Source organism: Salmo trutta, chromosome 39, assembly GCF_901001165.1.
Source record: "Salmo trutta chromosome 39, fSalTru1.1, whole genome shotgun sequence".
NCBI classification, from domain to species: domain Eukaryota; kingdom Metazoa; phylum Chordata; class Actinopteri; order Salmoniformes; family Salmonidae; genus Salmo; species Salmo trutta.
Genome location: NC_042995.1, coordinates 3,298,200 through 3,322,646, shown reverse-complemented (window position 1 = coordinate 3,322,646; position 24,447 = coordinate 3,298,200). Strand labels below are relative to the sequence as shown.

The following is a 24,447-nucleotide window of genomic DNA, read 5'->3' as shown; positions in this document are numbered from 1 at the left end:
AAACTCACTTCCTTGACAACTTCCCTGACAACAGCTCTGCGAAGTGCAATAAGTATGAATGCCCTGACTTCTGCAGAGGCTGTATCACCGTAAATACTGCACGGCCAATGCAGACAACAGATTGACCCTGCAGCACCTTTAATGCTCCTCAGCTACACATGGACAGGGGAGAGGGGGTCAACGTAACCTTCTGCTACCCAGGAACAGTGTGTTTTTGTTCTACTTTACTTTTTTATACAAACAAATGATAGTACTACTGATATTGATTACCGCATTGTTGGGAACGAGCAAACAAGAAAGCTATTTCACTGTACTTGGGCACGTGACGATAAAAACTAGAAACCTGACAGAGGTGAAAGCAACTGGACACAATGGTGCTGTTGGATCTAATCAAGTTAAACAGTAAAATCTTTGATCCGGAGCGGAGAGGTTGATCTAATGTTGAGCTGGACCTTTACTGAACTCGTGGGGCTCAGTAACAGAAGCAGGACGTTGCGACAACAATACATAGCAGTTGAGTATATTTATATCACTGAAATGTTCATTCAAAATATACTACTGTACAAACGTGTTTGTGTTTTGTCACTTTTAACGACCGTTTAACATATTTTACAGCAGAATTGTAGAGAAACAAATAACAAAGCACAGTTGATAAAATAAGTGATTGAATAAAATTAATATAGTCTATCTGACAGTTTATCACTTTTGTCCAAAGTCTCATTTCTGAATATACTGATAAACTGCCACCATCTCCTGGCCTGACTCCTGCAGTTCTCCCAGTTTACAGCAGGGTGGCGCTAGAGACCCAGGCTGCCAGCAGTGTGGTCCACAGTGTTGCCGTGACGGTGGCAGCATAGCTGTAGAAGACCTTGTCGTGTGCGTAGGTGATGATGTGGTGTGCTCCGGCATAGGCCTCCTCACAGGTGGGCTGGATCTGGTCCTCTGGGAGCTCGAAGCCGTGTTCGCCCTTGTCCCTCAGCTCAAAGGTGAAAGACAACGGGATGCCGATCAGCCTGGCAAAGTCACGAGACGATCCCGAGTTGGCATCTGGAGACAGAGTATAGGCCAGTGGTTGTAATAATAGAGAAACACAAAAAAGGATTTGTTGAATTGTAAACAGTGCACAGGATATTCATGTAACTACAGCCACTTAGAAGTCACAATATCCTCTCAGCCTCACTACTTACACAGGATATCAGGTGAGGTGCCTACAGTGTAGTCCATCCCATGGACAGCCTTTATAGCCTTGGCTGCTCCCAGACCCACTTCCATCTGGCAACACAGAGACATACGTTATTAGGGGCAAAGAAATTGCACCCCTGTGCGTCTCCAAAAGCAGAATTGAAAAACCTGGTCTACTTGTGTGTGGAACAGGCGTACCAGCTCATCGTAGTTAGGTGCTGAAATGTTGGGGTGTCCGTAGGGCACCAGGATTAGCTGGCCATAGGAGTGGATGGTGAGGAAAGCCAGGATGTCTTCCCTCATCTTCCCCAACATGTCTGTGACGGCCCGGGCCTCAGACTCAGAGAGAGCCTTGGTGCCGCAGTAGGTCTGAGAGCAGCAGTCTGTCGAGACACCAACCACTGCAAAGACAGGAGAGGAAAACACAGTTAGGATGTGTGTGTGTCATGGTTGGGGTCAATTCCATCTCAGTTCCAGTCAATTCAGGAAGTAAACCAAATTCCAATTCCAAATGTTGAAAAGCATTGAGAATTGGAATTTCAGTGTACTATCTGAATTCAATGGAATTTAAATGGAATTGACCCCAACCCTGGTGTGTGAGAGTGAGTGTGGTTTAGAGTAAGAACCATACTCACTGCCCCAGTTAGCGTAGAAGTTACGATTGAGGTCTGTTCCATAGCAGGTACAGCCTCCTGTTCCTGGAGATCTGGACTTCCTCCACAGTCGAGTCTACAGAGATGAGAACCACTAGTCACTAACTGGAGTGATAATACTGTCAACAATAATATTTCTGTTACAATATGTCATCCAAGCCAATAGATGGCGCTGCTGTTACATGTAAGTCTAGCTTAGCATATTGTCATGTGTAGTTATTTGAACCTCTTTCTTAGGCTCAATTGCTACAGAGAGAGAGCTTGCTGGTGGGTGAGATTATGTCTTGGATGTTGTAGACATACACTGTATGCACACTACCTGTGAGGTAGATATGTTTGAATTAAAGCCATGTCTAAGATTTCCAGTAGTTTCCCAGAATGTGTCATAGCTGGTCTGAAGTAGCATTAATCAGTACATACACTTTCATTATGCCAAGAGTAGATGTAGCCATCAACGTTTAAGACTGGTGTGATGTAGAAATCCAGATTTTTCATCATCTCATTAACCTTGGTGTCGGTTTTGTACGTTCTCAGGATCTGTTGGTAGAAATCAATGAGGGGGTTTCCATGACTGGTACTCACACCCCTAGACACAGTACTGACAGAAACAAGGATATGTTCACTGTAATGGACACACACACCTCTCTGACAAAGTACTGGCAGAAAGCAGGAGCAATCCATTCTCTGGCATGGATCCCACAGTCCATCCAGATAGCCTTCTTCCTCCCAGTAGAACTCAGACCAATCTGCAACACAACAACCAACAGGAGATAAGTACATCTAAGCTCTATATCTTTCAGTAACTGAGTGGTGGCCATCATCTCCTATTGTGCTTCTGATTCTGCACAGTATATTTGGACTAGAGGAACTCCTCTGTAGTCTATAGAGAGGGTCAGGTATGTGCCACCACCCTGGCTTTCCAGGAACTCTGAAGACAGTGAATGGAGAGAGAGGGAGGGAGGGAGGGAAAGAGAGAGAGAGAGAAAGAGAGAGAGAAAGAGAGAGCGTGAGAGGGAGAAAGAGAGAGAGAAAGAGAGAGCATGAGAGGGAGAAAGAGAGAGAGAGGGAGAGGGAGAAAGAGAGAGAGAGAGAAAGGTGAAGAACCTTCAGTAAGGTGATGTCCCTCCTCTCATACGTTTGACCGTAGACCATGGAGGACACAACATCTGGGTTCTCCCTCTTCATCTGCTCCATCCATGCTGTAACCTATAGGGAGAGGTACCAGTGTCTCTATGCAGTGAGGACTCACTCATTCTTTGTGTGTGTGTGTGTGTGTGTGTGTGTGTTGTGTGTGTGTGTGTGTGTGCTTGCGTGCGTGCGTGCGTGCTTGCGCGTGTGTGTGTGTGTGTGTGTATTCTCTCACCTCTGACATATTGTGGTACCTGGTGTAGTAATTCCTCTCAGTCGTCTCCTCTCTACTCCAGACAGCACTGTACATTGACACACACATACTGTATACTGTATGCACATCGAACGAATACATCTTGGTTTGGTGGTTATAAATTGGTTGTAAATCAGCTACCGATGTATGAATTTTTTATAAAATTCCTGTTAGTCTGACTTGTTAAGTCATCCTTCATAGGAGATTAACTGTAGTAGAGTTACAGTATCCCTCCCAGACTCACCTGTCCTGGGCTCCATGTCCACTCTGGACAGCCAGAGATAACAGAACCAATCCAACAGACCCCAAACCCAGCATCATCATCAACAATGTCCCTCTCTCCTTTACTAACAGGTCTCACAACTCACTGTCTCTTCCAGCTGTCAAATCAGTCACCTGGGCAGCAGGGAGAGGACTTTATACAAGTCCCCATCTAGATGAAGACACGTGCAGCCCCACATCTAGATAAAGACACACCTTTACCTTGGACAGAAGAACCCACTAGTCATAGGGTCTGTTAATATGTAATCAGGAGTCTAAGGGAAGGAGAGAGAAAGGGAGAGAGAGAGGGATGGAGGTAGGGAGGGGGAGAGCGAGAGGGAGGGAGAGAGAGGGGGAGAGTGAGGCAGAGAAAGAGAGAGAGCGAGAGAGAGGGAGGGATGGAGGGAGGGAGAGAGAGGGGGGGGTTTATTTAATTGTTTATTTCACTTTTGTTTAGTTTCTAGTTCACTTGCTTTGGCAATGTTAACATATGTTTCCCATGCCAATTATGCCCTTAAATTGAAATTGAATTGAATTGAGAGAGAGCGAGAGAGAGAGGGAGGGAGAGCGTGAGAGAGATATCCTCAGTGTACAACGTAAACCACCAAATAATGCATGCAGAGCATAATTAGGCCGATAATGATCAAAATCCAGAAAATAGACATTAAACTCTACATCCACCTAAAAGGAAGCGATTCCCAAACCTTCCATATCAAAGTCTTCACCTACAGAGAGATGAACTTGGAGAAGAGTCCCCTAAGCAAGCTGGTCCTGGGGCTCTGTTCACAAACACAAGCACACCCCACAGAGCCACAGGAGAGCAACACAATTAGACCCAACCAAATTGTGAGAATATAAAAAGATAATTACTTGACATACCGGAAAGAATTTACAAAAAAAAGCTAACTAGAATGCTATTTGGCCCTAAACAGAGAGTACTCCGTGGCAGAATACCTGACCACTGTGACTGACCCAAACTTAAGGAAAGTTTTGACTATGTACACACTCAGTGAGCATAGCCTTGCTATTGAGAAAGGCCGCCATAGGCAGACCTGGCTCTCAAGAGAAGACAGGCTATGTGCACACTGCCCACAAAATAAAGTGGAAACTGAGCTTCACTTCCTAACCTCCTGCCAAATGTATGACCATAATAGAGACACATATTTCCCTCAGATTACACAGACCCACAAAGAATTTGAAAACAAATCCAATTTTGATAAACTCCCATGTCTATTGGGTGAAATACCACAGTGTGTCATCACAGCAGCAAGATGTGTGACCTGTTGCCACAAGAAAAGGGCAACTAGTGAATAACAAACACCCTTCTAAATACAACTCATATTTATGTTTATTTATTTTGCTTTTTGTACTTTAACTATTTGCACATCATTACAACACTGTATATAGACATAATATGACATTATAAATGTCTCTATTCCGTTGGAACTTCTTGTGAGTGTAATGTTTAGTGTTCATTTTTTATTGTTTATTTAACTTTTGTTCATTATATATTTCACTTGCTTTGGCAATGTAAACATATGTTTCCCATGCCGACAAAGCCCATTGAACAAAATTGAGGGAGAGATCAAAGGTAATAGCACATAGCTGAGAGAGTGGAAAGCCTGGTTTATTACCTCATCATAATACCCAAATCACTGATGACATCAGAGATACAGGGCCCGTAACCCCGACAACAACCCAACGAGCTCCCATGTCCTCAGCCTTGGAAAGAGAGCCACAGGGGAACGGTTCATTACTGAATGAATCAGTTTGAATGGTTTCATTCCGGAAATCCCCAGCCCACTCCATTACATAACGAGTTATTGCCAGCAGCCAATGTTTTGTCCTCACCTGTTCCATTACACCATGGTCAAAACAGTTTGTTGTGTTTGTAACGGTCCGTTTTCAACTGAATGTTCACAGGAAATCAAGTCCTGGTTTGAGGCAGTGGACAAGACTTCATCCATCACAGGCTAGTGGTATGAAAAGTCTGGATTTGATTGATGAATTGGATACATCTAATATTTGGAATTTGTTTCAGGGTTTATGAGAACCATGTTTAGAATGTTCCATTGAATCCTCTGACCTCTTTTAACCCATTTTGATTGGGTAGTTTTTCTTGTGGGCTTGATGAGCCATTATCAATAAGTAGTTATTGATTTCTATAGTGCATGATCGGCTTGTGAAATGTAAGTGGTAGATATTGCCTTCAGTACATTGTGTTCCAGTTCATTGATGGGGAAATAAGGCCTTTAACCCCCCATTCAACTCATGCCCTCCCGCCCGACATGTCCCATACCTGACCAGCAGAGGGCATTACGCTCTAGCCACAGAGACCACTGCACACATGAACAAAGAAACACGCTTTGAGTGAAGTTGCCCTCAAGCATTAGGGTGGGCAATAACATACAAGTGACCTTACTTAGATCAGTGTCTAAAGGCAAATTCATCTTTCCCAAAAACCCAGGAAAGAAGAATCCAGATAATGAGTCCCAAATGTAGAGTTTGTCAGAGAGGTAAAAACATGACGTTAGTGAGACCAGAAACACCACGTTCATCCCCTCTCTCTCTCTCTCCTCTCTCTCCTCTCTCTCTCCTCTCTCTCTCGCTCTCTCGTCTCCTCCCTCTCTCTCCGCTCTCTCTCCTCTTCTCTCTCTCTCTCTCTCTCCCTCTCTCCCTCGCTCTCTCCTCTCTCTCTCTCTCTCTCTCTCTCTCTCTCTCTCTCCCTCCCTCCCTCTCTCTCTCTCTCTCCCCCTCCCCCCCTCTCCAGGCCAGTATGAGTTGTTGGAAACAGAGGCTGGGTGGAGGGGGAGAGGGGTACGAAGGGAATTACTGACCTAAGCAGAACGGTGCCATACGCACACCCTTTCCCCTATCTTTTTCAGATGTCAGTCCTGCTCTGTGTCAGCTTCACTGAGAGGAAAGTAGGGGAAAAGGCTTGCACCCGCTTATTATGGGATGTCAACTGTAGACTCTATAAGACATCGGAGCTTGTTTGCACATAAAGGGAGGACAGAAGCCATGATGATACAGTTCTGGGTCCGTTGTCACGTGTTAGATTGGGTGAGTATGCGTTTGTATGTGCGTATGTTATGACAGGGAGTGTGTGTGTGTCAATTTGCACGTGTGTGCGTGTGTGTGTGTGTGTGTGTGTGTGTGTGTGTGTGTGTGTGCGTGTGCGTGTGCGTGTGTGTGTGTGTGTGTGTAAGACAGTGTAGTAGAGACAAGGTGGTGATCACAGCCCAGACTGCGAGATGCACAGATGTCATATAGACAGTTCCATTTTAAACCCGTTGTTGACATCAGTGTTGGTGTGGTAGCCATGGTAACGCTGGTGGTTAATACTGTACAGTAGACAAACGTGGAGGTCGGTCTGGGGTCATCATAAACTGGCAAATGAAAGAGGAAGAGAATCTGAAATATAATGCTATACATTTCCATGGATTGACGTAATTTGCCTTTTATGGATGTGCAGATGAGCAGACAGTCTGCCCTTCACCTCTCCTCTAGTTCTGGACAGTGATGAAAGAGACTAGCTACGTAGATTACAGTACACAAGCCCTCCTCCTCTCCTGGGCTTCGCTCACGTTGTTCATACCAAAGGTGAGGTGAAAGCTTATGACAGAGGCAACACAACCTCCAACTTATTCTCATTTTCCGTCATAATTCAATATGATGTCACAGTGCTTGTTCAGAAGGTGCCTGTATAAAATAATCCAGGACCTTGAAGGTATTACTTTAATAGTGATTCAAGTTAGGATTGAGGAGCAGAACACGGAAATCCTAAACTATCAGTAGTGGAGAAACATTTACAACTGTCCACTCTTATCATTGGAGATGTTCTGTAGTCGGAGGGCAGTAATGTTCTAAGAGCTGGAACTGTTCTGTTCTCCAAGACGATTACATTACGACCTTAGTGTTTTCATAACGGCTTTCCAGGTATACAGCCAAATAAACCTAAAAGAACTGCAAAGAACACAAAGTACATACTACATATGGTCTTTCTCCAGCCTGGCCAATATCACAGATGTGGTGTTCTGACATTTTGGACACCCGCCAAAACATGTTCCCCTGGGGGTCTTACGGGACTTTTGGTTCCCGACCGAACCTTTGCGATCAACACGGGAGGCATTGAAACGCTTGTGAATGAAAATGTAGCTTATTTTTTTGTCGGTTTGGGAAAGCATTGGAATGAGCCCTACTAAAGCTGTAATGGTAAATCCATTACCCACATGATGTAAGTGAGTGATTGAGATGCTGACAGGGTGGTACTGAAGAGGAGTGTACCAGGTGTAGTGTACCAGGTGTAGTGTACTGAAGAGGAGTGTACCAGGTGTAGTGTACCAGGTGTATTGTACTGAAGAGGAGTGTACCAGGCATAGTGTACTAGAGAGGAGTGTACCAGGTGTAGTGTACTGGAGAGGAGTGTACCAGGTGTAGTGTACCAGGTGCAGTGTGCTGGAGAGGAGTGTACCAGGTGTAGTGTACTGGAGAGGAGTGTACCAGGTGTAGTGTACTGGAGAGGAGTGTACCAGGTGTAGTGTACTGGAGAGGAGTGTACCAGGTGTAGTGTACTGTATAGGAGTGTACCAGGTGTAGTGTACTGAAGAGGAGTGTACCAGGTGTAGTGTACTAGAGAGGAGTGTACCAGGTGTAGTGTACTAGAGAAGAGTGTACCAGGTGTAGTGTACTGAAGAGGAGTGTACCAGGTGTAGTGTACTGAAGAGGAGTGTACCAGGTGTAGTGAACTAGAGAGGAGTGTACCAGGTGTATTGTACTGAAGAGGAGTGTACCAGGCATAGTGTACTAGAGAGGAGTGTACCAGGTGTAGTGTACTGGAGAGGAGTGTACCAGGTGTAGTGTACCAGGTGTAGTGTACTGGAGAGGAGTGTACCAGGTGTAGTGTACTGTAGAGGAGTGTACCAGGTGTAGTGTACTGAAGAGGAGCGTACCAGGTGTAGTGTACTGGAGAGGAGTGTACCAGGTGTAGTGTACTGAAGAGGAGTGTACCAGGTGTAGTGTACTGAAGAGGAGCGTACCAGGTGTAGTGTACTGAAGAGGAGCGTACCAGGTGTAGTGTACTAGAGAAGAGTGTACCAGGTGTAGTGTACTAGAGAGGACTGTACCAGGTGTAGTGTACTGAAGAGGAGTGTACCAGGTGTAGTGTACTGGAGAGGAGTGTACCAGGTGTAGTGTACTGAAGAGGAGTGTACCAGGTGTAGTGTACTGGAGAGGAGTGTACCAGGTGTAGTGTACTGAAGAGGAGTGCACCAGGTGTAGTGTACTGGAGAGGAGTGTACCAGGTGTAGTGTACTGGAGAGGAGTGTACCAGGTGTAGTGTACTAGAGAGGAGTGTACCAGGTGTAGTGTACTAGAGAGGAGTGTACCAGGTGAGGAAACTGGAGAGAAGTGTACCAGGTGTAGTGTACTAGAGAGGAGTGTACCAGGTGTAGTGTACTAGAGAGGAGTGCACCAGGTGTAGTGTACTAGAGAGGAGTGTACCAGGTGAGGAAACTGGAGAGAAGTGTACCAGGTGTAGTGTACTAGAGAGGAGTGTACCAGGTGTAGTGTACTAGAGAGGAGTGCACCAGGTGTAGTGTACTGGAGAGGAGTGTACCAGGTGTAGTGTACTAGAGAGGAGTGTACCATGTGTAGTGTACTAGAGAGGAGTGTACCAGGTGAGGAAACTGGAGAGAAGTGTACCAGGTGTAGTGTACTAAAGAGGAGTGTACCAGGTGTAGTATACTAGAGAGGAGTGCACCAGGTGTAGTGTACTGGAGAGGAGTGTACCAGGTGTAGTGTACTAGAGAGGAGTGTACCAGGTGTAGTGTACTGGAGAGGAGTGTACCAGGTGTAGTGTACTAGAGAGGAGTGTATCAGACTATCTAAAGGTAGATTCTTATCATGGCCATAACATTGTGTGACTCACTGTCAACTGCTTCACACACTCCCATACACACACACTCACACACACACACATTCACATACACACACACATACACACACTATCCTTGTTGGGACCAATTGATTCCCATTCGAAATAGTATTTTCCTTAACCCCTAACCCTTAACCTAACCCCTAACCCTAACCCTAATTCTAACCTTAACCCTAAACCTAACCCCATAGCCTAAAATAGTATTTTCCTTAACCCCTAACCATTAACCTAACCCCTAACCCTAATTCTAACCTTAACCCTAAACCTAACCCCATAGCCTAAAATAGTATTTTCCTTAACCCCTAACCATTAACCTAACCCCTAACCCTAATTCTAACCTTAACCCTAAACCTAACCCCATAGCCTAAAATAGTATTTTTCCTTGTGAGGACCGGCGAAATGTCCCCACAAGGATGGTAAAACCAAACACACACACACACACTTCTAATTTTTCCCTCCATTGACTTCCTCTCATATTGTAATGTTTCCAGACCAAACTTCCTCCTGCAGACTGACCCAGTGTCATTGTTTCAGCAGCCTCTCAACCTGCAGTTCAGTAGGTCTCTGGGAGATTACATCATGTTTCAGCAGCCTCTCAACCTGCAGTTCAGTAGGTCTCTGGGAGATTACATCATGTTTCAGCAGCCTCTCAACCTGCAGTTCAGTAGGTCTCTGGGAGATTACATCATGTTTCAGCAGCCTCTCAACCTGCAGTTCAGTAGGTCTCTGGGAGATTACATCATGTTTCAGCAGCCTCTCAACCTGCAGTTCAGTAGGTCTCTGGGAGATTACATCATGTTTCAGCAGCCTCTCAACCTGCAGTTCAGTAGGTCTCTGGGAGATTACATCAGAGGGCTATCCCACGAAGCTCGTTTGAGGAGTTAGTGAGTTAACTTTGGTCAACTCTGAGTTCAACTCGGGATAACCGGTCATACGAAAGTGGCTTACCTTTTAGCCAGGTAAATGTATATGGCAACGAATCCTTCAGAACTAACCTGCTCCTGGGCAAGCTAACTCACGGCTTACTTACCCAAGAGTTTGGCGTTGGACTAGTCATGTGCGACATGCACGCGCAGCAATATCCACGGTCGTTGTACGGATGAAGCCTGAGATGGGATGTGAAGCAAACTGAAGCTGGCTAGCTTTAGAACATCCTGAGTAGATCTAGCTGGCTTCGTAGGATACACCTCTGACCTCACAGAGCCAAGCCAGCCAGACACAAAACAAGTGTGTGTGTGTGTGTGTGTGTGTGTGTGTGCGTGCGTGCGTGCGTGCGTGTGTGTGAGAGAGAGAGAGAGAGACAGAGAGATAGGGAGAAAGACAGAGAGACCTGCGGGTGGTGGACAAACAGCTCATCTCCTCCGTGTCTCATCTCTCCCCTCCTCCCCCTCCTCCCCCTGGGAGAACCAACAGATGTTCTGGAGGAGTGCTCTATGCTTTGATGTGACATCCCCTTTATCTCTCACATGGCTGAACTCTGCCAAACAGATGAGGTTGAGGGGAGCGACCATGAATATCACGGGAGCTTTAATAAACCGTACCACCGCTTGGTGTGGTGAAAGAGGACGGGTCACTCCCCAAAACCACAGCCAAATACAGTCCTGTTCATCCCACATCCCAGCAGGCAGGCGGAGTCCAAAACATGACACAGGGTATTTTGTTAGAGTTGTGTACAGCTCATAGGAAGTCGTCTTCAAGGGATGTAATTAATTATGAACGAATAGGAGGTACGACAGAGACAAAACAAGATCTGGAAGGATTCTTCTTTAACCGTTGGTGAACGACTGTAAAGTTAGTGTTGGAGCTGAAGGAGATAAACTGTAGGTGGAGCATCAAGTGGTTTTAGTTACTATTGGAGCTGAAGGAGATAAACTGTAGGTGGAGCATCAAGTGGTTTTAGTTACTATTAGAGCTGAAGGAGATAAACTGTAGGTGGAGCATCAAGTGGTTTTAGTTACTATTAGAGCTGAAGGAGATAAACTGTAGGTGGAGCATCAAGTGGTTTTAGTTACTATTTGGAGCTGAAGGAGATAAACTGTAGGTGGAGCATCAAGTGGTTTTAGTTACTATTAGAGCTGAAGGAGATAAACTGTAGGTGGAGCATCAAGTGGTTTTAGTTACTATTAGAGCTGAAGGAGATAAACTGTAGGTGGAGCATCAAGTGGTTTTAGTTACTATTTGGAGCTGAAGGAGATAAACTGTAGGTGGAGCATCAAGTGGTTTTAGTTAAAGCTGCAGTACGTAACTTTTTGGGTGTCCTGACCAAATTCACATGGGAATGTGAGTTATAGATTTGTCATTCTCATTAAAAGCAAGTCTAATAAGCGGTATTCTATATGTGTTATTTCTATGCTTCCTGTTCTTGAGTTTTGTTTTTGCGTCTTTTACTTTTGGTTTTGTACACCAGCTTCAAAGAGCTGAAAATAAAATATTTTTGTTTATGGAAAATATGTTTTACAGTGCTTTAGATGGTACAATAATTCTCTACACTAGACATGCTTGTTTTGTCACATAAATGGAAATTAGGCAAACTATTGTAATTTTTGCCACCAGGAAATGGCGAAGCGATTTCTGCATAGTGCATCTTTAACTTTAAAGTAGCATAACAATCAAAGGTATCAACCAGTCATGTTTGTTGAGGCTGTCACTTTGCCAGGGGGAATCTCAGTCATGTCTCTTTTGTGAGAGGATCCACAAGTTACAACTGGCCACAGTACAGGTGTGGGATCTTAATTTGATCCCCCTGTTGTTGCACGAAATGTAACTTGTAGTGTATTCTAGGATTTAAAAAAGCTTCTAAAATTTCTGACTTGATTTTCCCTAAGTAGATCCACACAATAATTCACATTTCCTGTTGCTGCAGGATTATTATTCTGCTGTGAGAAATTGGTCAAATTAAGATCCTGCATCTGTAGGTGAAAGCAGATCAGATAGAAGCTAGAACAAAACAAGAAGCCAGGAAGCTGAAGTAATTTGTTTGATTTGTTGGAGTGGTAGGTGGAGGGATGAGAGGGGTAGTGTGTCTGGTTTTCTCTTGACTCTGCAGGATGGTATTCCTGGTATTCATGCACTCGTCTTTCGATGAGGTCATCCACCATCCAGCTGCTTCAGCTTTATCGTCACGATGACAGGAGGCAACTGGAAGACGCTGTCTCTGACAGGGTGCCTGTAGGTGGTGTGTGTGTGTGTGTGTGCGTGTGTGTGTGTGTGTGTGTGTGTATGTGTGTGTGTGTGTGTGTGTGTATGTATGTGCATGTGTGACACACACACCTGGAGGGGCACCTCTTTGGAGGGGCAGTCCTTTGGAGGGGCACCTCTTTGGGGGGGAAAACCCACTAATGAAACTCAGAGACCCATGTCTGATTTCACACATTCCTTGGTAAGTATAATTTTAGGTCGGTTGGTTCCCCTCCTTACCCATGCTCCTCTCGCCACGCCTCCCCTCTCCACCATCTATAAAATGTCTCAATGCTGCATTAAATGGACACTTTGGGTGTTAATGGAGGTTACCAGAACCAGACAGCTGCAGAATGTTAGCCTGGCCTCCCCTTGGCTCTCCTTCACTCTCCCTGCTAGCCCTGGCTCTCCTTCACTCTCCCTGCTAGCCCTGGGTCTCCTTCACTCTCCCTGCTACCCCTGGCTATCCTTCACTCTCCCTGCTACCCCTGGCTCTCCTTCACTCTCCCTGCTACCCCTGGCTCTCCTTCACTCTCCCTGCTACCCCTGGCTCTCCTTCACTCTCCCTGCTACCCCTGGCTCTCCTTCACTCTCCCTGCTAGCCCTGGCTCTCCTTCACTCTCCCTGCTACCCCTGGCTCTCCTTCACTCTCCCTGCTACCCCTGGTTCTCATTCACTCTCCCTGCTACCCCTGGTTCTCATTCACTCTCCCTGCTACCCCTGGTTCTCCTTCACTCTCCCTGCTACCCCTGGTTCTCATTCACTCTCCCTGCTACCCCTGGCTGTCCTTCACTCTCCCTGCTACCCCTGGCTCTCCTTCACTCTCCCGTTACCCCTGGTTCTCCTTCACTCTCCCTGCTCCCCCTGGCCCTCCTTCACTCTCCCTGCTCCCTCTGGCTCTCCCTCTAATCCTAGTTATCAGTCCACATGAACAAGCCTGGTGACTCCTTTCTCTCTCCTCGCTCTTGCAACACATCTATCCTGCCTAGTGATAAACTAGGCTTCACCTCACCTCTCCCGTCAAACTCACTGTCATCTTCCCAGCCATAGAGATACAGTAAAAAGTACAGTCTTCCTATAAAGAGGTCTGTCAGCAGGGGATCTGTGAAGGTTGTTATCTATTAAGACCGTTCATAATTCAAGACTGTGGGAGAACGTTATGTTTGTCTATTGGTCCTGAGCCCCAAGTTAAACAAATGGACAGCTTTACGAGCCAAGGTATCCTGTTGTTACACAACTATGGAGACTGGTTCTCCTTATCTGTTAAATCATGTAGGTTAGGGTTGGGGTTGAGGCTAAGGTTAGGGTTGAACCGGGATGTGGACATGAATCTAGGGTTAGGGCTAGGGCGAGGCCTAGGGTTAGTTGGCTAGGGGTTAGGGGTTAGGGTTAGTTGGCTAGGGGTTAGGGGCTAGGGGTTAGGGTTAGTTGGCTAGGGGTTAGGTGTTAGGGTTAGTTGGCTAGGGGTTAGGGTTAGTTGGCTAGGGGTTAGGGGCTAGGGGTTAGGGGCTAGGGGTTAGGGTTAGTTGGCTAGGGGTTAGGGTTAGTTGGCTAGGGGTTAGGGGCTAGGGGTTAGGGTTAGTTGGCTAGGGGTTAGGTGTTAGGGTTAGTTGGCTAGGGGTTAGGTGTTAGGGTTAGTTGGCTAGGGGTTAGGTGTTAGGGTTAGTTGGCTATAGGTTAGGGGTTAGGGTTAGTTGGCTAGGAGTTAGGTGTTAGGGTTAGTTGGCTAGGGGTTAGGGGTTAGGGTTAGTTGGCTAGGGGTTAGGTGTTAGGGTTAGTTGGCTAGGGGCTAGGGGTTAGGGGTTAGGGTTAGTTGGCTATGGGTTAGGGTTAGTTGGCTAGGGGTTAGGGGCTAGGGGTTAGGGTTAGTTGGCTAGGGGTTAGGGGCTAGGGTTAGTTGGCTAGGGGTTAGGGGTTAGGGTTAGTTGGCTAGGGGTTAGGTGTTAGGGTTAGTTGGCTAGGGGTTAGGGGTTAGGGTTAGTTGGCTAGGGGTTAGGGGTTAGGTGTTAGGGTTAGTTGGCTATGGGTTAGGGGTTAGGGTTAGTTGGCTATGGGTTAGGGTTAGTTGGCTAGGTGTTAGGGTTAGTTGGCTAGGGGTTAGGGGTTCGGGTTAGTTGGCTAGGGGTTAGGGGTTAGGGTTAGTTGGCTAGGGTTTAGGTGTTAGGGTTAGTTGGCTAGGGGCTAGGGTTTAGGGGTTCGGGTCAGTTGGCTAAGGGTTAGGGGTTAGGGGCTAGGCGTTAGGGGCTAGGGTTAGTTGGCTAGGGGTTAGGGGCTAGGGGTTCGGGTTAGTTGGCTAGGGGTTAGGGGCTAGGGTTAGTTGGCTAGGGGTTAGGGGTTAGGGTTAGTTGGCTAGGGGTTAGGGGCTAGGGTTAGTTGGCTAGGGGTTAGGGGTTAGGGTTAGTTGGCTAGGGGTTAGGGGTTAGGGTTAGTTGGCTATGGGTTAGGGGTTAGGGTTAGTTGGCTAGGGGTTAGGGGTTAGGGGCTAGGGGTTAGGGTTAGTTGGCTAGGGGTTAGGTGTTAGGGTTAGTTGGCTAGGGGTTAGGTGTTAGGGTTAGTTGGCTAGGGGTTAGGGGCTAGGGGTTAGGTGTTAGTTGGCTAGGGATTAGGTGTTAGGGTTAGTTGGCTAGGGGTTAGGGGTTAGGGTTAGTTGGCTAGGGGTTAGGGGTTCGGGTTAGTTGGCTAGGGGTTAGGTGTTAGGGTTAGTTGGCTAGGGGTTAGGTGTTAGGGTTAGTTGGCTAGGGGTTAGGTGTTAGGGTTAGTTGGCTAGGGGTTAGGTGTTAGTTGGCTATGGGTTAGGGTTAGTTGGCTAGGGGTTAGGGGTTAGGGTTAGTTGGCTAGGGGTTAGGGGTTAGTTGGCTAGGGGTTAGGGGTTAGGTTTAGTTGGCTAGGGGTTAGGGGCTAGGTTTGGTTGGCTAGGGGTTAGGGGTTAGGTGTTAGGGTTAGTTGGCTATGGGTTAGGGGTTAGGGTTAGTTGGCTAGGGGTTAGGGGTTAGGGTTAGTTGGCTAGGGGTTAGGGGATAGGGGTTAGGGGTTTGTTGGCTAGGGGTTAGGTGTTAGGGTTAGTTGGCTAGGGGTTAGGGGTTAGGGTTAGTTGGCTAGGGGTTAGGGGTTAGGGTTAGTTGGCTAGGGGTTAGGGGTTCGGGTTAGTTGGCTATGGGTTAGGGGTTAGGGTTAGTTGGCTAGGGGTTAGGGGTTAGGGTTAGTTGGCTAGGGGTTAGGGGTTAGGGGCTAGGTTTAGTTGGCTAGGGGTTAGGGGTTAGGGTTAGTTGGCTAGGGGTTAGGGGTTAGGGGCTAGGTTTAGTTGGCTAGGGGTTAGGGGTTAGGGTTAGTTGGCTAGGGGTTAGGGGTTAGGTTTAGTTGGCTAGGGGTTAGGGGCTAGGGGTTTGGGTTAGTTGGCTAGGGGTTAGGTGTTAGGGTTAGTTGGCTAGGGGTTAGGTGTTAGGGTTAGTTGGCTAGGGGTTAGGGGTTAGGGTTAGTTGGCTAGGGGTTAGGGGTTTGGGTTAGTTGGCTAGGGGTTAGGTGTTAGGGTTAGTTGGCTAGGGGTTAGGTGTTAGGGTTAGTTGGCTAGGGGTTAGGTGTTAGGGTTAGTTGGCTAGGGGTTAGGTGTTAGGGTTAGTTGGCTAGGGGTTAGGTGTTAGTTGGCTATGGGTTAGGGTTAGTTGGCTAGGGGTTAGGGGTTAGAGTTAGTTGGCTAGGGGTTAGGGTTAGTTGGCTAGGGGTTAGGGGTTAGTTGGCTAGGGGTTAGGGGTTAGGTTTAGTTGGCTAGGGGTTAGGGGCTAGGTTTAGTTGGCTAGGGGTTAGGGGTTAGGTGTTAGGGTTAGTTGGCTATGGGTTAGGGGTTAGGGTTAGTTGGCTAGGGGTTAGGGGTTAGGGTTAGTTGGCTAGGGGTTAGGGGATAGGGGTTAGGGGTTTGTTTGCTAGGGGTTAGGTGTTAGGGTTAGTTGGCTAGGGGTTAGGGGTTAGGGTTAGTTGGCTAGGGGTTAGGGGCTAGGGGTTCGGGTTAGTTCGCTAGGGGTTAGGGGTTAGGGTTAGTTGGCTAGGGGTTAGGGGCTAGGTTTAGTTGACTAGGGGTTAGGGGTTAGGGTTAGTTGGCTAGGGGTTAGGGGCTAGGTTTAGTTGGCTAGGGGTTAGGGGTTAGGGTTAGTTGGCTAGGGGTTAGGGGTTAGGGTTAGTTGGCTAGGGGTTAGGGGCTAGGGGTTCGGGTTAGTTGGCTAGGGGTTAGGGGTTAGGGTTAGTTGGCTAGGGGTTAGGGGCTAGGTTTAGTTGGCTAGGGGTTAGGGGTTAGGGTTAGTTGGCTAGGGGTTAGGGGCTAGGTTTAGTTGGCTAGGGGTTAGGGGTTAGGGTTAGTTGGCTAGGGGTTAGGGGTTAGGGTTAGTTGGCTAGGGGTTAGGGGCTAGGGGTTCGGGTTAGTTTGCTTGGGGTTAGGGTTAGTTGGCTAGGGGTTAGGGGCTAGGTTTAGTTGGCTAGGGGTTAGGGTTAGTTGGCTAGGGGTTAGGGGCTAGGTTTAGTTGGCTAGGGGTTATGGGTTAGGGTTAGTTGGCTAGGGGTTAGGGGTTAGGTTTAGTTGGCTAGGGGTTAGGGGCTAGGGGTTTGGGTTAGTTGGCTAGGGGTTAGGGGTTAGGTTTAGTTGGCTAGGGGTTAGGGGCTAGGGGTTCGGGTTAGTTGGCTAGTATTATAGCCTGTACCTCAGGTCAGCTGTGGGTTCAACCCAGAAGAATTCACCAGTGCAGAAAGTTCATTCTTCCTTATTTGGGTGAATGAGAGAGGAGGATAATTATTGGAGCATTCTTACTGACATTCTTACTGTTACCGGGCAGAAGAAGAAACCACTTATCAGACGGGAACTCCCAAAATAAAAAGACCCCAGAGGAAAACAGAGGGTGGGGATGGAGAACAAATGTTTTTGTTTCTTTATTTAATTCCTCTGGTTTATTTAGTAACGTGACCATGGTGAGGCTAAAATAAAAACACTTACACTCAGACCACATCAGAATAAAATGGGGTTTGTTATTGTCTGATACACTTCCTGCTCATATCCTAGAGTTCATACAAGGAAGGCTTATATGACCTTGTGACAAAAAACCACAGCTAACCCCCCAAAAGTGCATCCATTCACTGGCATGTCTCCCATTCCCAGTCAGACCTGTGGGTAGATCTTATAGTCAGATAGTGGAGAGATGAGAGGCTGGCTGTTAGAGTCTGGGTTAGTGAGGAGAGATGAGAGGCTGGCTGTTAGAGTCTGGGTTAGGGAGGAATGATGAGAGGCTGGCTGTTAGAGTCTTGGTTAGTGAGGAGAGATGAGAGCCTGGGTTTGTCCTTGAATGATCATCATCCAGATGAGTCACAGGAACTCCCTGTTCTGTCCACTCCCCACCTCCCCCGTCTCCCACTCCTCCTCCCCCGTGTCCCTCTTCTTCTCCCAAGTCTCACCCTTCTTCTCCCGTCTCCCCCTCCTCCTCCCCAGTCTCCCCCTCCTCCTCCCCAGTCTCCTCCTCCTCCTCCCCAGTCTCCTCCTCCTCCTCCCCAGTCTCCTCCTCCTCCTCCCCAGTCTCCCCCTCCCCAGTTTCCTCCTCCCCAGTCTCCCCCTCCTCCTCCCCCGTCTCCCCACCTCCCCCCTCTCCCCCTCCACCTCCCCGTCTCCCCCTCCTCCTCCCCAGTCTCCTCCTCCCCAGTCTCCTCCTCCCCAGTCTCCCCCTCCACCTCCCCGTCTCCCCCTCCTCCTCCCCAGTCTCCTCCTCCCCAGTCTCCCCCTCCTCCTCCCCGTCTCCCCTCCTCCTCCCCCGTCTCCCCACCTCCCCCATCTCCCCCTCCACCTCCCCGTCTCCCCCTCCCCCTCCTCCTCCCCAGTCTCCTCCTCCCCAGTCTCCCCCTCCTCCTCCCCAGTCTCCCCCTCCTCCTCCCAAGTCTCCCCCTCCTTCTCCCCAGTCTCCTCCTCCCCAGTCTCCCCCTCCTCCTCCCAAGTCTCCCCCTCCTTCTCCCCAGTCTCCCCCTCCTCCTCCCCAGTCTCCCCCTCCTCCTCCCCAGTCTCCTCCTCCCCAGTCTCCCCCTCCTCCTCCCAAGTCTCCCCTCCTTCTCCCCAGTCTCCCCCTCCTCCTCCCCCGTCTCCCCTCCTCCCCCACCTGACATATGAAGGGGTTTTGTCTGAAGTGTCTTTTCTCTCGCTCTCACACACACCATCCCTCCATGACTTCATTAGTTGATTATCTGTCTGTGTATGTTCTCATCATAGGGGTTTAGTGTAATTAGGTTGATGGGAAACTCCTTGTGCTTCGGGCCATGTAGAAGAGCACAGATTCTGCCAGACCAGGGCCCTGACAGTAAATCTCAGTAAGACAAAAATAGTGTTCCAAAAAAGGTCCAGTCGCTAGGACCACAAATACAAATTCCATCTAGACACCGTTGCCCTAGAGCACACAAAAAACTATACATACCTCGGCCTAAACATCAGCGCCACAGGTAACTTCCACAAAGCTGTGAACGATCTGAGAGACAAGGCAAGAAGGGCTTTCTATGCCATCAAAAGGAACATAAAATTCGACATACCAATTAGGATCTGGCTAAAAATACTTGAATCAGTTATAGAACCCATTGCCCTTTATGGTTGTGAGGTCTGGGGTCTGCTCACCAACCAATAATTCACAAAATGGGACAAACACCAAATTGAGACTGCATGTAGAATTCTGCAAAAATATCTTCCATATACAACGTAAAACATCAAATAATGCATGCAGAGCAGAATTAGGCCGATACCCGCTAATTATCAAAATCCAGAAAAGAGCTGTTAAATTCTACAACCACCTAAAAGGAAGCAATTCCCAAACCTTCTATAACAAAGCCATCACGTACAGAGAAATTAAGTCCTCTAAGCAAGCTGGTCCTGGGGCTCTGTTCACAAACACAAACAGACCCCACAGGGCAACAGGACAGCAACACAATTAGACCCAACCAAATCATGAGATAACAAAAAGATAATTACTTGACAGATTGGAACGAATTAACCAAAAAACTGAGCAAACATAAATGCTATTTGGCCCTAAACTGAGAGTACACCGTGGCAGAATACCTGACCACTGTGACTGACCCAAACATAAGGAAATCATTGACTGTGTACAGACTCAGTGAGCATAGCCTTGCTATTGAGAAAGGCTGCCATTGGCAGACCTGGCTCTGAAGAGAAGACAGGCTATGTGCACACTGCCCACAAAATAAAGTGGAAACTGAGCTGCACTTCCTAACCTCCTGCCAAATGTATGACCATATTAGATTACACAGATTACACAGATACACAAATAATTCGAAAACAAACCCAATTTTGATAAACTCCCATATCTATTGGGTGAAATACCACAGTGTGTCATCACAGCAGCAATATTTGTGACCTGTTGCCACAAGAAAAGGTCAACCAGTGAAAAATAAACACCATTCTAAATACAACCCATATTTATGTTAATTTATTTTCCCTTTTGTACTTTAACTATTTGCACATTGTTGCAACACTGTATATAGACATAATATGACATTTGAAATGTCTTTATTATTTTGGAACTTCTGTGAGTACATTTTTATTGTTCATTTCACTTTTCTTAACAATGTTAACATGTGTTTTCCCTGCCAATAAAGCCCTTGAATGGAATTGAGATGGGAGGGAAAGAGACAGCGATAGAGAGAGAGAGAGAGAGAGCATGAAGGAGAGAGAGACAGGGATAGTGTGTGAGAGAGGGGGGCAGAGAGAGAAAGACAGAATGAGTCGCAGGGAGAGAGAGGGAGAGAGAGAGAGGGGAGGCAGAAAGAGAAAGACAGAAAGAGTCGCAGGGAGAGAGAAAGAAAGAAAGAAAGAAAGAAAGAAAGAAAGAAAGAAAGAGAACAAGGAGGAGAGAGGTTCCACTCTCTTCCCTCTGACCCTGGATGTTATGCAACAGGAAGGCCATACGGTTCTCCTCCATCGGAAAGATAAGTGCAAATAAACACAACACTAAACAGAACTGACCATCCCCAAAACACAGAGATACTCATATCAACTGATGTGATAGCAGGCTCCTCTCCTGTCTGACTGTGTAAAGACAGTTCATATCAACTGATGTGATAGCAGGCTCCTCTCCTGTCTGACTGTGTAAAGACGGTTCATATCAACTGATGTGATAGCAGGCTCCTCTCCTGTCTGACTGTGTAAAGACGGTTCATATCAACTGATGTGATAGCAGGCTCCTCTCCTGTCTGACTGTGTAAAGACGGTTCATATCAACTGATGTGATAGCAGGCTCCTCTCCTGTCTGACTGTGTAAAGACGGTTCATATCAACTGATGTGATAGCAGGCTCCTCTCCTGTCTGACTGTGTAAAGACAGTTCATATCAACTGATGTGATAGCAGGCTCCTCTCCTGTCTGACTGTGTAAAGACGGTTCATATCAACTGATGTGATAGCAGGCTCCTCTCCTGTCTGACTGTGTAAAGACGGTTCATATCAACTGATGTGATAGCAGGCTCCTCTCCTGTCTGACTGTGTAAAGACAGTTCATATCAACTGATGTGATAGCAGGCTCCTCTCCTGTCTGACTGTGTAAAGACGGTTCATATCAACTGATGTGATAGCAGGCTCCTCTCCTGTCTGACTGTGTAAAGACAGTTCATATCAACTGATGTGATAGCAGGCTCCTCTCCTGTCTGACTGTGTAAAGACAGTTCATATCAACTGATGTGATAGCAGGCTCCTCTCCTGTCTGACTGTGTAAAGACAGTTCATATCAACTGATGTGATAGCAGGCTCCTCTCCTGTCTGACTGTGTAAAGACAGTTCATATCAACTGATGTGATAGCAGGCTCCTCTCCTGTCTGACTGTGTAAAGACGGTTCATATCAACTGATGTGATAGCAGGCTCCTCTCCTGTCTGACTGTGTAAAGACAGTTCATATCAACTGATGTGATAGCAGGCTCCTCTCCTGTCTGACTGTGTAAAGACGGTTCATATCAACTGATGTGATAGCAGGCTCCTCTCCTGTCTGACTGTGTAAAGACAGTTCATATCAACTGATGTGATAGCAGGCTCCTCTCCTGTCTGACTGTGTAAAGACAGTTCATATCAACTGATGTGATAGCAGGCTCCTCTCCTGTCTGACTGTGTAAAGACAGTTCATATCAACTGATGTGATAGCAGGCTCCTCTCCTGTCTGACTGTGTAAAGACAGTTCATATCAACTGATGTGATAGCAGGCTCCTCTCCTGTCTGACTGTGTAAAGACGGTTCATATCAACTGATGTGATAGCAGGCTCCTCTCCTGTCTGACTGTGTAAAGACAGTTCATATCAACTGATGTGATAGCAGGCTCCTCTCCTGTCTGACTGTGTAAAGACGGTTCATATCAACTGATGTGATAGCAGGCTCCTCTCCTGTCTGACTGTGTAAAGACAGTTCATATCAACTGATGTGATAGCAGGCTCCTCTCCTGTCTGACTGTGTAAAGACGGTTCATATCAACTGATGTGATAGCAGGCTCCTCTCCTGTCTGACTGTGTAAAGACAGTTCATATCAACTGATGTGATAGCAGGCTCCTCTCCTGTCTGACTGTGTAAAGACAGTTCATATCAACTGATGTGATAGCAGGCTCCTCTCCTGTCTGACTGTGTAAAGACAGTTCATATCAACTGATGTGATAGCAGGCTCCTCTCCTGTCTGACTGTGTAAAGACGGTTCATATCAACTGATGTGATAGCAGGCTCCTCTCCTGTCTGACTGTGTAAAGACGGTTCATATCAACTGATGTGATAGCAGGCTCCTCTCCTGTCTGACTGTGTAAGACGGTTCATATCAACTGATGTGATAGCAGGCTCCTCTCCTGTCTGACTGTGTAAAGACGGTTCATATCAACTGATGTGATAGCAGGCTCCTCTCCTGTCTGACTGTGTAAAGACAGTTCATATCAACTGATGTGATAGCAGGCTCCTCTCCTGTCTGACTGTGTAAAGACGGTTCATATCAACTGATGTGATAGCAGGCTCCTCTCCTGTCTGACTGTGTAAAGACGGTTCATATCAACTGATGTGATAGCAGGCTCCTCTCCTGTCTGACTGTGTAAAGACAGTTCATATCAACTGATGTGATAGCAGGCTCCTCTCCTGTCTGACTGTGTAAAGACGGTTCATATCAACTGATGTGATAGCAGGCTCCTCTCCTGTCTGACTGTGTAAAGACAGTTCATATCAACTGATGTGATAGCAGGCTCCTCTCCTGTCTGACTGTGTAAAGACAGTTCATATCAACTGATGTGATAGCAGGCTCCTCTCCTGTCTGACTGTGTAAAGACAGTTCATATCAACTGATGTGATAGCAGGCTCCTCTCCTGTCTGACTGTGTAAAGACAGTTCATATCAACTGATGTGATAGCAGGCTCCTCTCCTGTCTGACTGTGTAAAGACGGTTCATATCAACTGATGTGATAGCAGGCTCCTCTCCTGTCTGACTGTGTAAAGACAGTTCATATCAACTGATGTGATAGCAGGCTCCTCTCCTGTCTGACTGTGTAAAGACGGTTCATATCAACTGATGTGATAGCAGGCTCCTCTCCTGTCTGACTGTGTAAAGACAGTTCATATCAACTGATGTGATAGCAGGCTCCTCTCCTGTCTGACTGTGTAAAGACAGTTCATATCAACTGATGTGATAGCAGGCTCCTCTCCTGTCTGACTGTGTAAAGACAGTTCATATCAACTGATGTGATAGCAGGCTCCTCTCCTGTCTGACTGTGTAAAGACAGTTCATATCAACTGATGTGATAGCAGGCTCCTCTCCTGTCTGACTGTGTAAAGACGGTTCATATCAACTGATGTGATAGCAGGCTCCTCTCCTGTCTGACTGTGTAAAGACAGTTCATATCAACTGATGTGATAGCAGGCTCCTCTCCTGTCTGACTGTGTAAAGACGGTTCATATCAACTGATGTGATAGCAGGCTCCTCTCCTGTCTGACTGTGTAAAGACAGTTCATATCAACTGATGTGATAGCAGGCTCCTCTCCTGTCTGACTGTGTAAAGACGGTTCATATCAACTGATGTGATAGCAGGCTCCTCTCCTGTCTGACTGTGTAAAGACAGTTCATATCAACTGATGTGATAGCAGGCTCCTCTCCTGTCTGACTGTGTAAAGACAGTTCATATCAACTGATGTGATAGCAGGCTCCTCTCCTGTCTGACTGTGTAAAGACAGTTCATATCAACTGATGTGATAGCAGGCTCCTCTCCTGTCTGACTGTGTAAAGACGGTTCATATCAACTGATGTGATAGCAGGCTCCTCTCCTGTCTGACTGTGTAAAGACGGTTCATATCAACTGATGTGATAGCAGGCTCCTCTCCTGTCTGACTGTGTAAAGACAGTTCATATCAACTGATGTGATAGCAGGCTCCTCTCCTGTCTGACTGTGTAAAGACGGTTCATATCAACTGATGTGATAGCAGGCTCCTCTCCTGTCTGACTGTGTAAAGACAGTTCATATCAACTGATGTGATAGCAGGCTCCTCTCCTGTCTGACTGTGTAAAGACAGTTCATATCAACTGATGTGATAGCAGGCTCCTCTCCTGTCTGACTGTGTAAAGACAGTTCATATCAACTGATGTGATAGCAGGCTCCTCTCCTGTCTGACTGTGTAAAGACAGTTCATATCAACTGATGTGATAGCAGGCTCCTCTCCTGTCTGACTGTGTAAAGACGGTTCATATCAACTGATGTGATAGCAGGCTCCTCTCCTGTCTGACTGTGTAAAGACAGTTCATATCAACTGATGTGATAGCAGGCTCCTCTCCTGTCTGACTGTGTAAAGACGGTTCATATCAACTGATGTGATAGCAGGCTCCTCTCCTGTCTGAC

General features: G+C 47.0%; 1 protein-coding gene across 1 annotated transcript; it reads right to left on the bottom strand.

Moving 5' to 3' along the window:
- Positions 1-504: 504 nt before the first annotated feature.
- On the bottom strand, positions 505-3,630 carry LOC115179710 (carboxypeptidase O). Its single transcript, XM_029741394.1, has 9 exons — positions 3,461-3,630; positions 3,199-3,265; positions 2,940-3,041; positions 2,477-2,581; positions 2,256-2,372; positions 1,818-1,911; positions 1,381-1,583; positions 1,188-1,272; positions 505-1,047 (listed from the first exon to the last, which is right to left on the bottom strand). Exons 1-9 carry the CDS (start codon positions 3,538-3,540, stop codon positions 782-784), a joined length of 1,119 nt encoding a protein of 372 aa, XP_029597254.1. The 5' UTR covers positions 3,541-3,630; the 3' UTR covers positions 505-781.
- Between the last annotated feature and the right edge of the window lie 20,817 nt (positions 3,631-24,447).

What these genes read in the sequence shown, in the direction of transcription:
- LOC115179710 (XM_029741394.1), bottom strand. Translation starts at nt 3,540, where the DNA reads ATGATGATGCTGGGTTTGGGGTCTGTTGGATTGGTTCTGTTATCTCTG. An exon ending in GCCAGTACTTTGTCAGAGAG is followed by an intron (nt 2,373 to 2,476) that starts GTGTGTGTGTCC and finishes TTCTACCAACAG; the next exon opens with ATCCTGAGAACGTACAAAAC. An exon ending in CACCTCACCTGATATCCTGT is followed by an intron (nt 1,048 to 1,187) that starts GTAAGTAGTGAG and finishes CTCTGTCTCCAG; the next exon opens with ATGCCAACTCGGGATCGTCT.